Here is a 14018-nt window from a genome sequence, read left to right as displayed (position 1 = left end):
GAAGGGGGACGAACAGAACACCGGGTCTGAGCACACAGTACGCAGGAAGGGTGTGCGGGCTGCTCAGCGAACGGCGCCCAGAGGGTGATGCGGGCCAGGGCTGCCCCAGGCGCCAGTTGCTAACTGGCTCCTGTCTCTCCTGCTGGAAGGCCTGGCAGCCCTGGAGCTTGGTCCTCCTTCAGCACCTACTCAGATCTGGGTCCTGAGGAGCCCTCGACGAAGTGCGCCCAGTGAGAGAAGCCATGAATCCCGCTGAAGGGCACTGGCCATGCCCAAGGGGCCCTGGGAGAGCAGAGTGCAACCCAAAGGGGAGTGTGCTCTTAGTCTGACACGGTGGGCAAGGGGTTTTTGGACTGGGGTCTCAGACCTTCTCAGGAATTGGCAGGAAATCAGGAACCAGGACACCATGTCTCCTTTAAACTGCCCACCCCTGTTTCCATAGCCTGGACATGCTCCTAAAACACTGGGCCTACCCACTGGGTCATCAGGCCTGTCCTGGCACTGCTGGGCCTCAGTCTCCCCCTCGACGCCATTAGGATGTGGGCCGGGGCCCGCCACTCAGGAGACCCCCATCCGCCGAATCGCCATGGCCAGCTTTGAGTCTATTTGTCCGTGTACCGCAGTGTGGCTGATGGGAACCACAGAGACCCTCGGGGGCGGTGGGGGCGGGGGGCAGGGAGGGTCTGCAAACAGAGGCAGTGGAAGCCAGCATGAGGGGCATGAAATCACAAAATGTTTCCACCACGAGAATCTGCTCAGAAGGCTCCCCCGTGCTCCTAGTAGAATAAAGACCAAATTCCAGGCCACAGCCTCTGAGCCAGCCCCATGCAGCTGGGACCCCACCTCCAACCTCTGCTTCATCTCTCAGCACCCCCAATGCTCTGTGCCTGACCCTGACCTCCCCATTTTGCACACGCTGTCCCCTCCCCCTCGGCCACTCCCTTGCAGCCCCCTCCACCCTCCACCAGAGCTCAGCCAACATCAGTGCCTCAGGGGAGCCTTCCCCAAGAGCCCCAAAGCCCACCTCCCTTTCCATCCTGCCTCCGCCCCACCCCCCCGCCACTGCTCCCACCATCCTTCTCAGTGACAGCCTCCACAAGGAGGACTGGCCCCAGCCCTGCCTCCTCAGTGCCCCCACGATGTCATCAACTTGACCTCTCCCACCGTCCCCTTGGCCGCACCCCAGACTTGGTCTTCTTCAGAACCCTGCTCCCTGTGCCGCCCTACCCAGTGCATGCCCCCCGCTCCACCTCCCTGCCCATCAGGAACCCCTTGGCTCCCCAGGATCACGCACCATCACACTTTTGCAAATACACCAACTCTTCAGCCTTCTTCCCTCGGAAGGTGAACCTCTGCCCTGTGCCGCTGTCCACAGACTCTGGGCCTCATCTGCCCCGTGACCCCCACTGGGGCAAGTCACAGAGCCAGGCTGGCAGTGCTGGTGAGAGTTATGACCTCACATCCCTCCCAGGGCCGGGGATGCAGCTCGATCTCTCCAGGAGGCCCACTTCCTCCTTCGTCCTTCCCCAAGGCCACCCACCCCTCCTCACCCTCACGGCTAGTTGAAAACCTCCTGTCCCATTTCTCTGAGAAGACAGAAGCCTTGGAAGGGAAGCTCCTCTTCTCTGCACCAGCAAACCCACCAAGCTCCCTAACCACCCGCCACGTCCCGCCCCCCTGAGCCCACGGTAAGGCATCGCCCTCCCCTGCCTGTATCATCAAACTTTCGCTTCCTTCTGGCTCCTCATTTGCCTGTAACGTGCTCCAGGCCTTCCCATCTCCATCATACCCGCCTCAATGCCACCTGTCTTACCGCAGCGACTGCCCCATCGCCCTGCTGCTCTCCACAGTCAAAGCCCCTCGAGGGAGAGGACAGTGAAGGTATTCCCTCTGCAGCCCAGCCCCACAAACCCCTCCCTCCCCGGTCGTGGCTCCACAGCCACTGCCCCAGCCAGCAGGTCCCGTGAACCCACATCCCCACTCCGCCCTCACTCCTGACCTGCAGGGCATCAGCTTCGGGGCTCGCAGAGCCGAGATGCAGTTCAACAAGATCTCCACGTCAGAGTGGTGCCCCATGAAGTTTGAGGACCACCTCCTTAGTGCCAAATCCCAAGGGCACTTTTCCCCGGCCATGATAGCTGACATCTCTGCACCAACCACACCTGTCCCCTCAGACGGCACAGCCCCGACCCCAGGACTCTATGCTCCTCCGTGCTCCTCCTTGATGGACTTCTCCTCCATCTGACCCCCCAGTGTTGGGCTTCTGCAACACATGGTCTGGGGAATTTTGTCTCCACTTTGTCTCCATTCTGCAGGAAATCTCATCACTCCCTAAATACCTTAAGGTCAATGATGCCCAAGTATGTAGGAGCCACCATGACTTCTCATATGAGCTGCAACATAACAAATCCAACTTCTTGACATCTCAACTTAGATTTCCAGGCACATCTCAAATGTAACATGCGTATCAGAGAACTCTTGCTTTTATCTGGGACACCTGGGTCTCACCCTGCCCTGCCTCCAGCCCAGGCTGCCCACCCCAGTAAGCCCACCTCCATCCACTCAGGTGTGACCGTGCTCATGGATGCCTGCCCCTCCCTCACCTTCCACATCCAACCAGTGACACTTTGTGTCCAACCCAGGTCCAAGGCCAGCTCTTTTCCCAGCATGCACGGGACTTTAGCCATGACTTTCCCACTGGTCTCCTTACTTTTGAGCATCCAGCTGCACTAAGACTAATCTCTGCATACATCAGAATAGTCATCTCAAAATAAAGCTGAAAGCTCTTTGCTGTGGGTTTTGAGTGGCCCCCAAGGCTGGGAAGCACCCCATTCAGCTTCCCACCCCATTCCTCTTGTTTGGTTCTCCTGATCCTTCACTGAGGTTTAGGCTTTGAGCACCCAAGTCCTTAAGGCCACAGGGCATTTGCACCAACTGTATGGTCTTCTTAAGATTGCTGCCCCCCACGTGTGACAGGTCTGGCTTCCTCCCATCCTTCAGGTCCCAGAGTAAACAGACCTCCTCTTTGCAGCCTGCAGTGAGTGGATCCTCCGTGGGACAAGCTGCCTCACCACGTCTGCCCCCCACCCTCCGGCACGCCCATGTGCACCTTGGCCGCTAGCCCCACGCACAGTGCCTGGAACACTGGAGCTGCCCTGTGTACATGAGGCAGCTGGGAACAAATGAACCAGACGCGTGTTCTCCGCAGTGCCCAGCTGCCCACATCCCCACTCATCCCGCAGTAGCACCTCACTCATCAGTTTCAGAATTCGCCTAGGTCTGCGGTCTCAGGGTCTTGCTGAACCTCCTTCCCTTCCCGGGAAGATGGTGCTCTCTCACTCCCATTTCAGAGGAGACCAGCAAAGGGCCAGCTTGGAGAGATCTGGTCTCATCCTTATCACATGCAGGAGTAAAGTGAGGCCCAATAAGGAATAAAATCGGCCCCGAGACCCTTCAGAGAGCCCCTCCAGCCGCTGCCTCCCAGTCCCCAGCCCCGCCCGGCTCACCTGCTTGTGTGGATACACGTTGATGTGGCACTTAATGCACTCCTGCCCCATGTTGGCCCACGAGTTCCCGCTCATCCATTTTCTCTTGCACTTGGGACACTTGTACTCGCCGAAACAGCGTTTTTTGCCCTGGTACGGGGTCAGACCCTCGCCTTTGGGACGTGCCTACAGGACAGGAAGCAAACACAGGGCACTGGGGTCCACCAGGCCAAAATGATGCCCCTACAGGGTCCCCACAGTCTTCCCCATGCAGGCGGGGGGGGAAGGCGCCTTTCGTCCCCAGCCAGAGAACACCAGGGCCACCCCCAGAGCACGCACGGGAATCCCAAGGCTGGGAGACCCGATACACATCTTTTCTAGATTTCAGGGAGCAAAGTACATGACAGTGGCCAGGAACAACTTCTCTGACTCACGGCATAAAAGGCATCTAGGGGTCCCATGCACCTGCACACAGGTGCTCTCCGGCCCCCGCCCCCCGGTGGTGTGGTTTGCATGGTCGCTGGCGAGGCAACATGGGCCCAAGTGTGCAGTCTGGGTGCAGTGAAGGGGTGTCTCCCCTCCCCCGGGGCCTGGCCACCAGCTCCCTTCCTGGAGGCCATTTTCATTTCCTTACCCCAGCCCGGAGGTGGGCTCTCCATTTATAAACACACGCAGCGTACGCGGATGCACACGCATCCCTGACCCTCACTACACTCGGTTCTACGCCTTCCCTGTTTTACTTCATAATCTGTCTCGGGCATGTTAGTATTATAAGATGCATAACGACATATCTTTTCCCTGCATCAGGACACACAGACCTACTGGCTTGCGTTTAGCAGCTGTACCAGCATGGAGTCCCCGCGAGGTCCCGGGCCTGCCAGGCGCCATTGCGGAGCCTCTGGGTGGGTCCCGGGCCTGCCAGGCGCCATTGCGGAGCCTCTGGGTGGGTCCCGGGCCTGCCAGGCGCCATTGCGGAGCCTCTGGGTGGGTCCCGGGCCTGCCAGGCGCCATTGCGGAGCCTCTGGGTGGGTCCCGGGCCTGCCAGGCGCCATTGCGGAGCCTCTGGGTGGGTCCCGGGCCTGCCAGGCGCCATTGCGGAGCCTCTGGGTGGGTCCCGGGCCTGCCAGGCGCCATTGCGGAGCCTCTGGGTGGGTCCCGGGCCTGCCAGGCGCCATTGCGGAGCCTCTGGGTGGGTCCCGGGCCTGCCAGGCGCCATTGCGGAGCCTCTGGGTGGGTCCCGGGCCTGCCAGGCGCCATTGCGGAGCCTCTGGGTGGGTCCCGGGCCTGCCAGGCGCCATTGCGGAGCCTCTGGGTGGGTCCCGGGCCTGCCAGGCGCCATTGCGGAGCCTCTGGGTGGGTCCCGTGCCTGCCAGGCGCCATTGCGGAGCCTCTGGGTGGGTGCGCTCTTGCGCTCTTATCACAGACAGTGAGTGCTACAGTGAATAATTGTGTGGGTGTGTGTATCACATTTTGCGCACGGGCGAGGACATTTGTGGGATAAATTCTCAAAAACAAAACTGCGGGGTATGTGCACTTTTAATTTTGAAAAGTAATGACGAGTTGGCTCCTGCCTCACCACACTGCAGGGGCACCAACGTAATGACCCGTCTGCTTGCCAGAAGTTTCCACCATCGCCAATCTAAGAGGTAGAAAATCTCAGAGCGGCTTCGACGTGTATGTCTTTTATTACGAACAACAGAGAATTTCCCATGCATTTAAGAACCGTCATGTTAAGTGTTGGTGTGTGTCCTTTGTGATCTTTTTTCTGCTGTGGTTTGTTATTTTTCTTGTTGATTTGTAACTGCGCTTTATCTATTAAAGAGACTGGTTCTCTCCTGCATGGTGTTTTTGTTTTAAACAGCTTTAGTGACACAGGACTCACATACCCCATATTTCACCCGTATAATGTATACAATTCAATAGGTCTCAGTACACTCACAGAGTTTAACAACCATCACTACAAGCTAATTTTAGAACATTCTGTCATACTCCCCGGAAAGAACCCGTGTATCCATTAACAGTCACTCAGACAGACTACCTCCACTTTCTCACCCTCCCCAGCCCCTGGGCAGCCACCAGTCTATAGATTTCCCTGTTGTAGCTAGTCCGTTAAGAGGAATCATACAATAATTGTCCTCTCGGGCCTGGCTTTTTTCTCTCCGTGTAATGCTTTTAACCTTCATCCAGGTAGTAGCACCTATCAGTACTTTATTCCCTTTTGTTGCCAAATAATACCCCATTGTATGGACACGCCATGTTTTATTTACTCATTCATCAGATAATAGGCATTTGGGTTGTTTCTAATTCTCGGCCACTATGAATAATACTGCTATGAACATTCGTGTACAAGCTGCAGGGTGTTTTATAAAGTTGGATTCGTTACCCCAGTATTGAAAATGGAAGATGTCACATAGAACTACGACCACATCGGTCCGGAAATCTCAGTGGTGACCACCAGCTGGGGCCGAGGAAGGTCCTCTCCACTCCAACCAGAGGCTCCCCGCATTGATGTCTTGTCCTTCATGCTTGCAGGCTCTGGGTCTGAGACGGGCTTAAACACAGGTTCTACGCTGGGACTCTTGAAAGTATGGGTCCTAGACTGCATCAGCAGCATTCCCTGGGAGCTTGTTAGAAATGCAAACTCTCAGGCTCCACCTTAGATCTACTGAATCCGAATCTGCATCTTACTGAGAGCCCCAGGGAATCCATGTGCCATTATGCTTAAGCAGCTCTGGGCTACGAGGTGATCTGTTTCTACAGTAGTGTTTCTCTGGGTAATTGCCCATTAATGAAGGAATGCATAAAGGTTAAGCGCCCAGACTCTGGATCCAAATCCTAGCTTTGTGATCTTGGGCAAGTTACTTCACAAGGATAATGACAGGAACTACCATATAAAGCTGTTCTGAGGATTAACCGAGATAATACATGGGAAACACTTAGGACAGTGCCCAATACATAAAACAGCAGTGTTAGCTATTATTATGATTTACTAATACAGAACAACAGCAGCCTATAAAGGTGGTAACTGCTTCCTTCGGGAATCATGTCTCTTGTTTCCAGGAGCCAGTACCACCACTTGGTGACAGCCTACTAGAATTTCAGGCAAAACACTGAAAAGGGACATATGTGCTGAGTATGTAAATCTAAATCTAGAAAGTGACAAGAATATTGCCCTGATCTTTTGGGCCTGCTGCCGAATGTCTTTTGGATCTTTACTGGCCTTCCTGGCAGCCGTGATATCCTGGGAAGGAGGTTCAGGCTGAGCTCTAAGGCAGGGCTGGCTTTCAGCACTGGCAGGTCTGTGAGAGCGGCTCATCATGCCAAGGGGAGCACTCAGCGTGTAGTCAGCGTCCAGGCTCCAGTCAAATTGCAGTAGAGGGGTCAACTTACGCCTCTGAAGGCACCTTGAGCTCTGTTGGTCTCAAGTTAGCGGGTGTGCAGTGAGCCCTCTAACCCCTCCCGGGGCCACCTTTCCTACCTGGTGCCTGGAACGCACGGCATCTAAGCCACCCCAGCTTCTGTGGCCTCCCTTCCTCAGTAATCCTGAAAGAAGTACTGCGTGAACACTTCCCTAGTGTCTCCATTCACCAAGGCACCTCCATTCAGAAGGGAATGACAGGGAGGCCTGGGGGGCCTCACCAGTGGTAGGATTTGAGACTCCTTGATTGAAAGAGGAAATTTGGGGGCCATCGCCAGCCAGGCCCACTCTGGGATCTGGCTCCACAGGCTGCTGGATTCTGAAACTGACCGGTCCTGCAACTGGGGCAAAGCGGGGGGCAGGCATCAGAGGGAGGGGGCACTCAGCCGAGTGAAGGGTGAGGATCTGGGGGGGGGCCGACAATTCGGTTCCCAAAGAGTCTCTGCTTCAGAAATAAGCAGGAAGGAAACCCACACGAGAAAGATGATACAGAGTGTGCACCAAAGACCGAAGCAGGCGGATGAGAGGCAGGAGCGGGGAGGAGGGGGGGTAGTCGGGAAGCACCACAACACCAAGTAATTAGAAAACCAGCCTTCTGGAGCCATCCATCACGGAGTGTGAACTGCTGGGCAGGGCCCAGGGACAGGAGCTCCGGCCTCCTGCAGGACCCGAGGTCCTCAGCACACCATTCCCACCCTGGGAGGGCCCTGCTCTGGCACCCCACTACATGGGATGTGGCCCACACCACGGATGTCACGGCCAGATGCTGGTGATGGCATTCCACCTCTGCCTGGGACGATCTGGGGGACCCTCCATCAGTGTCTCCACCTCTCTGTGCCTTGGTTTCCTCCTCTGGAACCCCAGAAAGATAGAAAGGGCCCACCCCCAGCGCTGCTGGAAGGATGGGATGCATTCATGCCTATGAAGATGTTAGCTGGATGGCTGGGCATTGCAGGGGCTCACTGACCATCAGCAACTTCAGGATGATTTTCTGCTGGAGCTGGTAACGGCTGCATTCTGGGTGAGGCAGACGCTGGGGCTGAGACCAGGGGGTAGAAATCACAGGAGGAAAGCTCTGAAGATGGGAGGGGGCCTGGGTAGAGGCTGGGCTCACTATCCCCGGTGGTGGGGGAGGTGGCAGCCAAAAAAGAGACTGCGTTAGGTGTCTTCACCTTCTAGAATTTTCAGAGAGGAACCAAGAAAGATAGAGGAAGGCCTCAGAAGCTCTGCAGGTGCAGCTAGTAGAGAACAGAGGAAAGAGCAAAGAGGGCAGACGTTTCTGAGGCACCACCATGGCCTGTCAGGCTCCCACTCAACTCTCCCCATACCCCGTGGGGCAAGGAATATCATCAACCCATTTAACAGATGGTGAAACGGAGGTGGCACGGGGAAGGGGCAGGACATGCCGAAGAGCTTCCAGCGTGTGAGGAGCAGGACTAGGCCCGGCAGGCTTTGCCACAAAGCTACACTTGGCTGCCCTTTGCTGTCTGTCACTCCGTAAGTGTGTCCCCAACCACGAAGCTGAGGCCTGTGTTCCGGAGGAGAAACCCGCCAGTCCCTCTGCTCAGCCCAGCCTGGTGGTTTTGCCCTCCTGCGGGCAGAGGGGAGAAGTGACCTGCAGGGCAGGGGGGAAGAGGCAGTGGACGCAGGGAGGGGAAGACGGGCCAGCGGGCAGCTCTCTCTGCTCAGCAGTGAGGAGCCGCTTCCTGGAAGGACTTATTCCAACACTGTTTATGATTACAGAGGAGGGCAGGGCCAAAGGGAGAAGGAATTTTTGATGGAACAAAGGCTTCTCTACCCCCCCCCCCACTTTCCCCCTGCCTCCTCCCAGAAAGGCCAGCCTCTTCTCATAAAGTTCAACATGAAACAGACGCTGACTGCCCACGGCTCTGCAGGGGCCGCCACTGGCCCTGGCTGTGGGAAGGATGCCAGGTCTGACCTGCTCTCTTGACCCGGGCCCCTGCCACGTACTCCTCTGGGGAATCACATCAGCCAGCAACCCGGGCAAAACTCACTGGCGCTCAGACACCAACCCCCGTAGCACAGACAGGGCCTCTGGGGGTCAGAGAGGCAAGGCAACTTGCTCAAGGACACACAGCAGACCAGGGACTGAGCTGGGAGGTGGGGCTGCATCCTCGGACCTCCATACCATGGCTAGAATCCCCGCACAGGGCAGCCTGGGAAGTGGACAGTGGTGGCTGCTGTGGGGGAGGGAAGGGGGAGCTGGGCCAAGGAGCGGCGAGAGCAAAGCGGGGCGGGTTGTGGGAGGGGCCATTCAGGCAAGTTTGGGAAGAGAGGAGGGTGATGCTGACACTATCTGGGCACTTCCTCAGAATGGCTCCGTGCTTTTTTCCCAACAGCTCATGAGATTTCTTTTGGTTGATGGTAAGATGGTGAGCTCCCTGTCACTGGGGGTATGCAAGCAGGGGACTGGGTAAACAACTATCAGGAAGGCTGCCGAGGGGGCCTCTGTCTTGGTCAGGCAGTTGGACCACGTTATTCTGAGGGCTCTTCCATCTCTGTAGTACTCCAACTCCTGTTGCTGGGGAAGGCCAACCAGCAGGTGTGGAGTGGGGGCCCTCTCAGACACTGCTGGGGGTGGGGCTGAACAGGCGTATTTCCTATTAGATTCTTAGAGCACAACTAGGTGACAAGCCTTCAAACTTTTAGAAATGTCCATTCCCCCAGCAAATCTATTTCCGGGCAACCGTCCTAAGGAAATGATCAGAGATGTGGACCAAGAGGGTGTTCAAGAATGTTCATCACGGCATGATTTATGACATGAAAAACTAGAACGGGCTAAACACTCAACCCCAATGCTCTGGTTCCCTCAGTGATGTTACACCCATTGGATGAATGACAGCGAAGCCGTTAAAATACTCACGAGGAATTTTTTTAAGGGTTTGGGAAAATGTTTATAAAGAAAGCAGGACAAGTGATAGGCTATAGCGGCTCTCCAGACTCAAACCGTAAGAAGGAAAAGTGGGCATGAAAAGGGCCGGCAGCAAGAAGGTCAGAAGCGTTCAGAGGTTGCCTCCGGGAGAGAATTCTCTATTCTAATTAATGAATTGTCTTTAATGAGTAGGTATGACTTTGATGGAGAAGATGATGACGGTTCATCAGCCGGCTCCTGGGCCGGCCAGCCCCTCCTGCCCACGAGGGGGCGCCCTATGCTTTTCCCAAGGTGGTGGCAACCCATGGAGATGGCAACTCAGTCCATACTTGCCCCCCCTTTGCCCCTGCAGGTGCGGCCGCTGGGGCCCGCGTGCTGGACGCTGGCCGACCTCTGGCTGCTGGCTATCCTGTCCGTAGAGCTGCCCTGCCCCCAGCCACGGAGCAGACTTCCCACCTCCTAGATCCTAGCCGCTCCCTCAACTGAGGACAGCTGGGAAGTATCCACACCTGTCACATGACATAAGAGCTTGGCCGGTCACTCTGCCAGTCAGTTTCCCTGCCCCTGCTTCCTGGAGTCCCACCCAGAGTGAGTAAGCCTTGAGGGTGAAGCTTGCTCTCCTCTTGGCCCCTTTTCGATAGAGTCCCTTTGGCAGGGAGAGGACCTTGTCGTCTTTGGTTAGTTTGTGGCAGAGAATCCCGGGGACCCTGGGCCCAGGAGAGGGCAGCAGGGTGGGACTGCTGAGGCTCTGTCCCCTGCATGTCAGCACCCCATGCCAGGTTCTGCCCCAGGCCTCTGCTCTCCGGATATAGGCTTCCAGCTGTGGCCCCAGCTGCAGGCCGCACCCCAGCCCTTGGCCGCACCACCTCTGCCTGCCTGGGAGGGCAGCCTGTGGCCAGCCAAGCTCTGCGACGGAGGAACAAGTCTCGTCAGGGCCAGGCTCTCTCTGTATTCTTACAACAACCTCCACCTCATGCGCTAGGCATGAGCCGTCCCAGGCTTCCAACAAGAACACTGAGGCACAAAAAGGCTAAAATGACTTGCCCAAGGCCACACTGCCAGCAAGTGGTGGAGTCTGGATTGGAACCCAGGCCACCTGACTCGAGCCCACTCTCTCAGTTGCCCTGCCAGGCTTGCGCAAAGATGAGGAACCCGCCCAGCCAGGACGCGGAGAAACAGGGATCGGCTGCTACCGTCATGGGTCCCGGCATGCTGGGTGGCCTTGGGGGCGTCCCTTCCCCTCTCTGGGCCTCAGATTCCCCATCTCCAGAATGAGGGTGGCACTGACTGCTGGACCTGCTAGACAGGGTCACTTTCCCTCCAAGGCCCGTAAGTCAACGTGTGCCTGGCAGCCCCACTCACTCTCCCCTCTCCGCTGCGGAGCGCGAGGCCAGCAGCCCACGGTGCATCCAGCGGAGAGGCAAGGGCCGTAGCCAGGAGGAGCAGGGGGAGGAAATAAGGAACAGATGGGCTCCTTGCCGGCTCCCGGTCCCACCCTGTCTGCATGCTCTCCTGCAGCCGGGTGCCTGAGGTGCTCCTGGCCCAGAGTCGAGAGAGGGAGAGCCCTGGGTCTCAGAAGTTCGAGATGCCCTTCTATACGGAGGCTGAAGGGGCAGGGGTGGCTGGCTCATAGTCCCAGGATCCTTTGCGCAGCTCTGCTGGCCCTTCCTGGATAGTTCAAGAGGGTTCTGAGGACCCTTTCTGGATGTTGGGGGTCCTCCCTGGGGGAGGTACTGCCCCTCTCCTGGATGCTCCTCTCTTGAGCCCCCCTTCCTCGGGCCCACCTCTTTACCCTCCCTGCTGTCTGGGCCGATGCAGGGTGAACAGGGGCTGTGGCCAGAGGCCCGGGCTTGGGCCCTGGCCCTCCCATGCTCATCAACAGGTTCTTCACCTGCAAGTGAGGGGGCTGTTCTGGAGGAGCTGGGACACCGACATCTAATGGGCACCTACTATGTGGCAGCCACTTCCCAACCACAGCCTCCCCATTTGACAGAAAAGCAAACTGAGGCCCAGAGAGGCCAAGCAACCTGTGCCAGGCCCCACAGCCATGGAGCCAAGACTTGAACCCAATCTGCTAGCTCCAAAGCAACACTTCCCTCCTCTCCACGAAACAGCTGTGGGAAACCAGAGAACAAGCCTATTCCTAGGAACACGATCCCACCTCTGACCTCCAGCCCCTGGCCCCCACCTCAATTACTCATTCATTCAACTAACAGCTATTGAGTACCTACTCTGCACCAGGCCCAGTGGAATATTCCAGAAAGACAGATGAGGAATGTTCTCACAGTGGGGCCTTCCAAAGGGCTCAGCCCCGTGACCCCTTCTCCAACTGTGGCCCACACCAGTCATGGACACCATCAACCTCACACTTCTAGGCTCTGGCCCAACTGAGACTCACACCTGTAGAAACACTCTTGGACCCATATCCTCAGGCTGAGGCTACGCTTCACCCTCCCAGGTGACACTTGAGACGATCTCTAATCGATGCAACAGCCCTACAAAATCAGCACTCTTAACCCTAATGACAGAGAAGGAAACTGAGGCTTGGGAGGGGGCAGTGACTTTGCCCGAAGTCACATAATTAGTAGGTAGTGTGGGGAGGGCAGGTTCTGAGCTCAAGTCTGTCCCGTGCTGAGACCCACACTTTTCCTTCCCTGCTTTGGGGACCCTCCAAAGACCCCCACACTCACGTGTCCACACACACACGGCCCGTGGAGGCAGGCAGGAGGGCCGCCTCAGCGTCTGCAGCCTGGTCCAGGCAGCTGCAGGCTCCGAGGAGGCCCCAGAGGAAGCAGGGATCAGAGGGACAGGTGGGCTGGGCCCGGCGGCCCGCAGGCTGCTGGGAGGGAGGAAGGACGCTGCAAGAGGCCACCCTGGGTTTCCTCTGGAGCGTCAAGGGCCCCCTTGTCTGAGCACAGGCATCCTGGCCACCTCCCCTGGCCCCCTCCCCTTTTCTGGGTTCCTGCCGCAGCCCAGCATGGGCCCAGAAAGCCCAGCCTCCTGTCACCCCTCCCGCCCCGTTCCCAGCCCAAAGCTACCGCAAAAATGCCATCCTGATTCCACAACACTAGGGTTTGTCAAAGTGCCGGGAACAATGGGAGCTTTCACAGTGCCAGGAAAAGGTCTCAGGAAAACCCTGGGGAGGGGGCATGGAGTGGGGGTGTAGAGAGGAGGGAAGGGCCGAGAGAGAGAGAGAGAGAGAGAGAGAGAGAGAGAGAGAGAGGAAAACAAGGCGGTGGGGGGGGGGGCAGAGAGAGGCAGGGCAAGGGAGGCAGAGACATCAGGAATAAGGGACAGGGAGGGTGGGGTGGGGTGAGAGCCGAGAGTGAGCAGGACAGGGCAGCAGGACGGGGCAGAGTCTGGGAAAGGAGGACCAGGGAGTGACAGGACGAGGTGCGAGAAGGCGGGAAGCGAACTAAAAGGGAAAGCGGAAACGGACACACGGAGACCAAGGAGCCCCTCCAGCTCCCCCCGCCGCACCCCCACATGCCCCCAGCTCGGTGTCTGTGCCCCGAGGAGCCCTGGCGACAGTGGGGCAGAAACCCCTGTCTCCGAACGCCACCCCGAGGCCAGGCAATGTGAAGCACTTTGGGGCTAAACTTTTTGGAAAGCAAACACTTTTGAATCACATGAACAACCACTCCCTGAGTTATCTGTTTCCTGCTTCTGGCCTTCCTCCACTAGCAAACCGCATGGATCAGAGCTCAGGGGCGGGGAGGGGAAGAGGGGCCAGTCCGAAGGGGTGAAAAACATCCGAATCATAGCTATTGCAAAAGATGTGGATTTTCCTCCCCTCGTGTGCCTGCAGAGAGAGCCGCGGCCGCTGTAGGAGATGGATGGCAGATTTGCAACCACCCTGCGGTTGGCCCATAGCTGGATGCCACTGAGTCTGAAAACCATTTGTTCGGAGTGGGCCTCCACGTCCCCGCACATCCCTGTTCGGGTGGCCCGTCCACTCTGCGAGCCCTTTCTCCTGACTGTGCCCCCTTCTCCCGCTGCAGACACAACCTGGGGTCAGCCGGGCAGCCTCCCCCGGGTACTTTGATGACCACAGCAGGCTTGGACACTCCCCCACCCCACCCCCACCTGCAGGACTGAGGCAAAACACCGAAGGCATTCGGGACCCTTCTCCATGGGGCCCAGATGACCTTCTAACCTTAGTGGCAGCGACTCCCCCTCCTACAAGACCTACACTCAACGTCAACAAAATCATTTTCTGCAA

The 14018-nt window shown here is 57.4% G+C and overlaps 1 protein-coding gene across 2 annotated transcripts in view; it reads right to left on the bottom strand.

Moving 5' to 3' along the window:
* The window catches only part of ZCCHC24 (zinc finger CCHC-type containing 24), a 61023-nt gene that overhangs the window by 8149 nt on the left and 38856 nt on the right, over positions 1–14018 (bottom strand). For both annotated transcript variants that reach the window (XM_078077513.1, XM_036089824.2), the window contains one exon: positions 3507–3671. In XM_078077513.1, coding sequence (XP_077933639.1) covers positions 3538–3671 — 134 coding nt within the window. In that variant the 3' untranslated portion in view covers positions 3507–3537. The remainder of the gene's footprint in view (positions 1–3506; positions 3672–14018) is intronic.

Source organism: Halichoerus grypus, chromosome 7 (genome assembly GCF_964656455.1).
Source record: "Halichoerus grypus chromosome 7, mHalGry1.hap1.1, whole genome shotgun sequence".
Taxonomy (NCBI): Eukaryota; Metazoa; Chordata; class Mammalia; order Carnivora; family Phocidae; genus Halichoerus; species Halichoerus grypus.
Note: the sequence above shows the minus strand (reverse complement) of the source record. Positions and strands in the feature narration are given on the sequence as shown.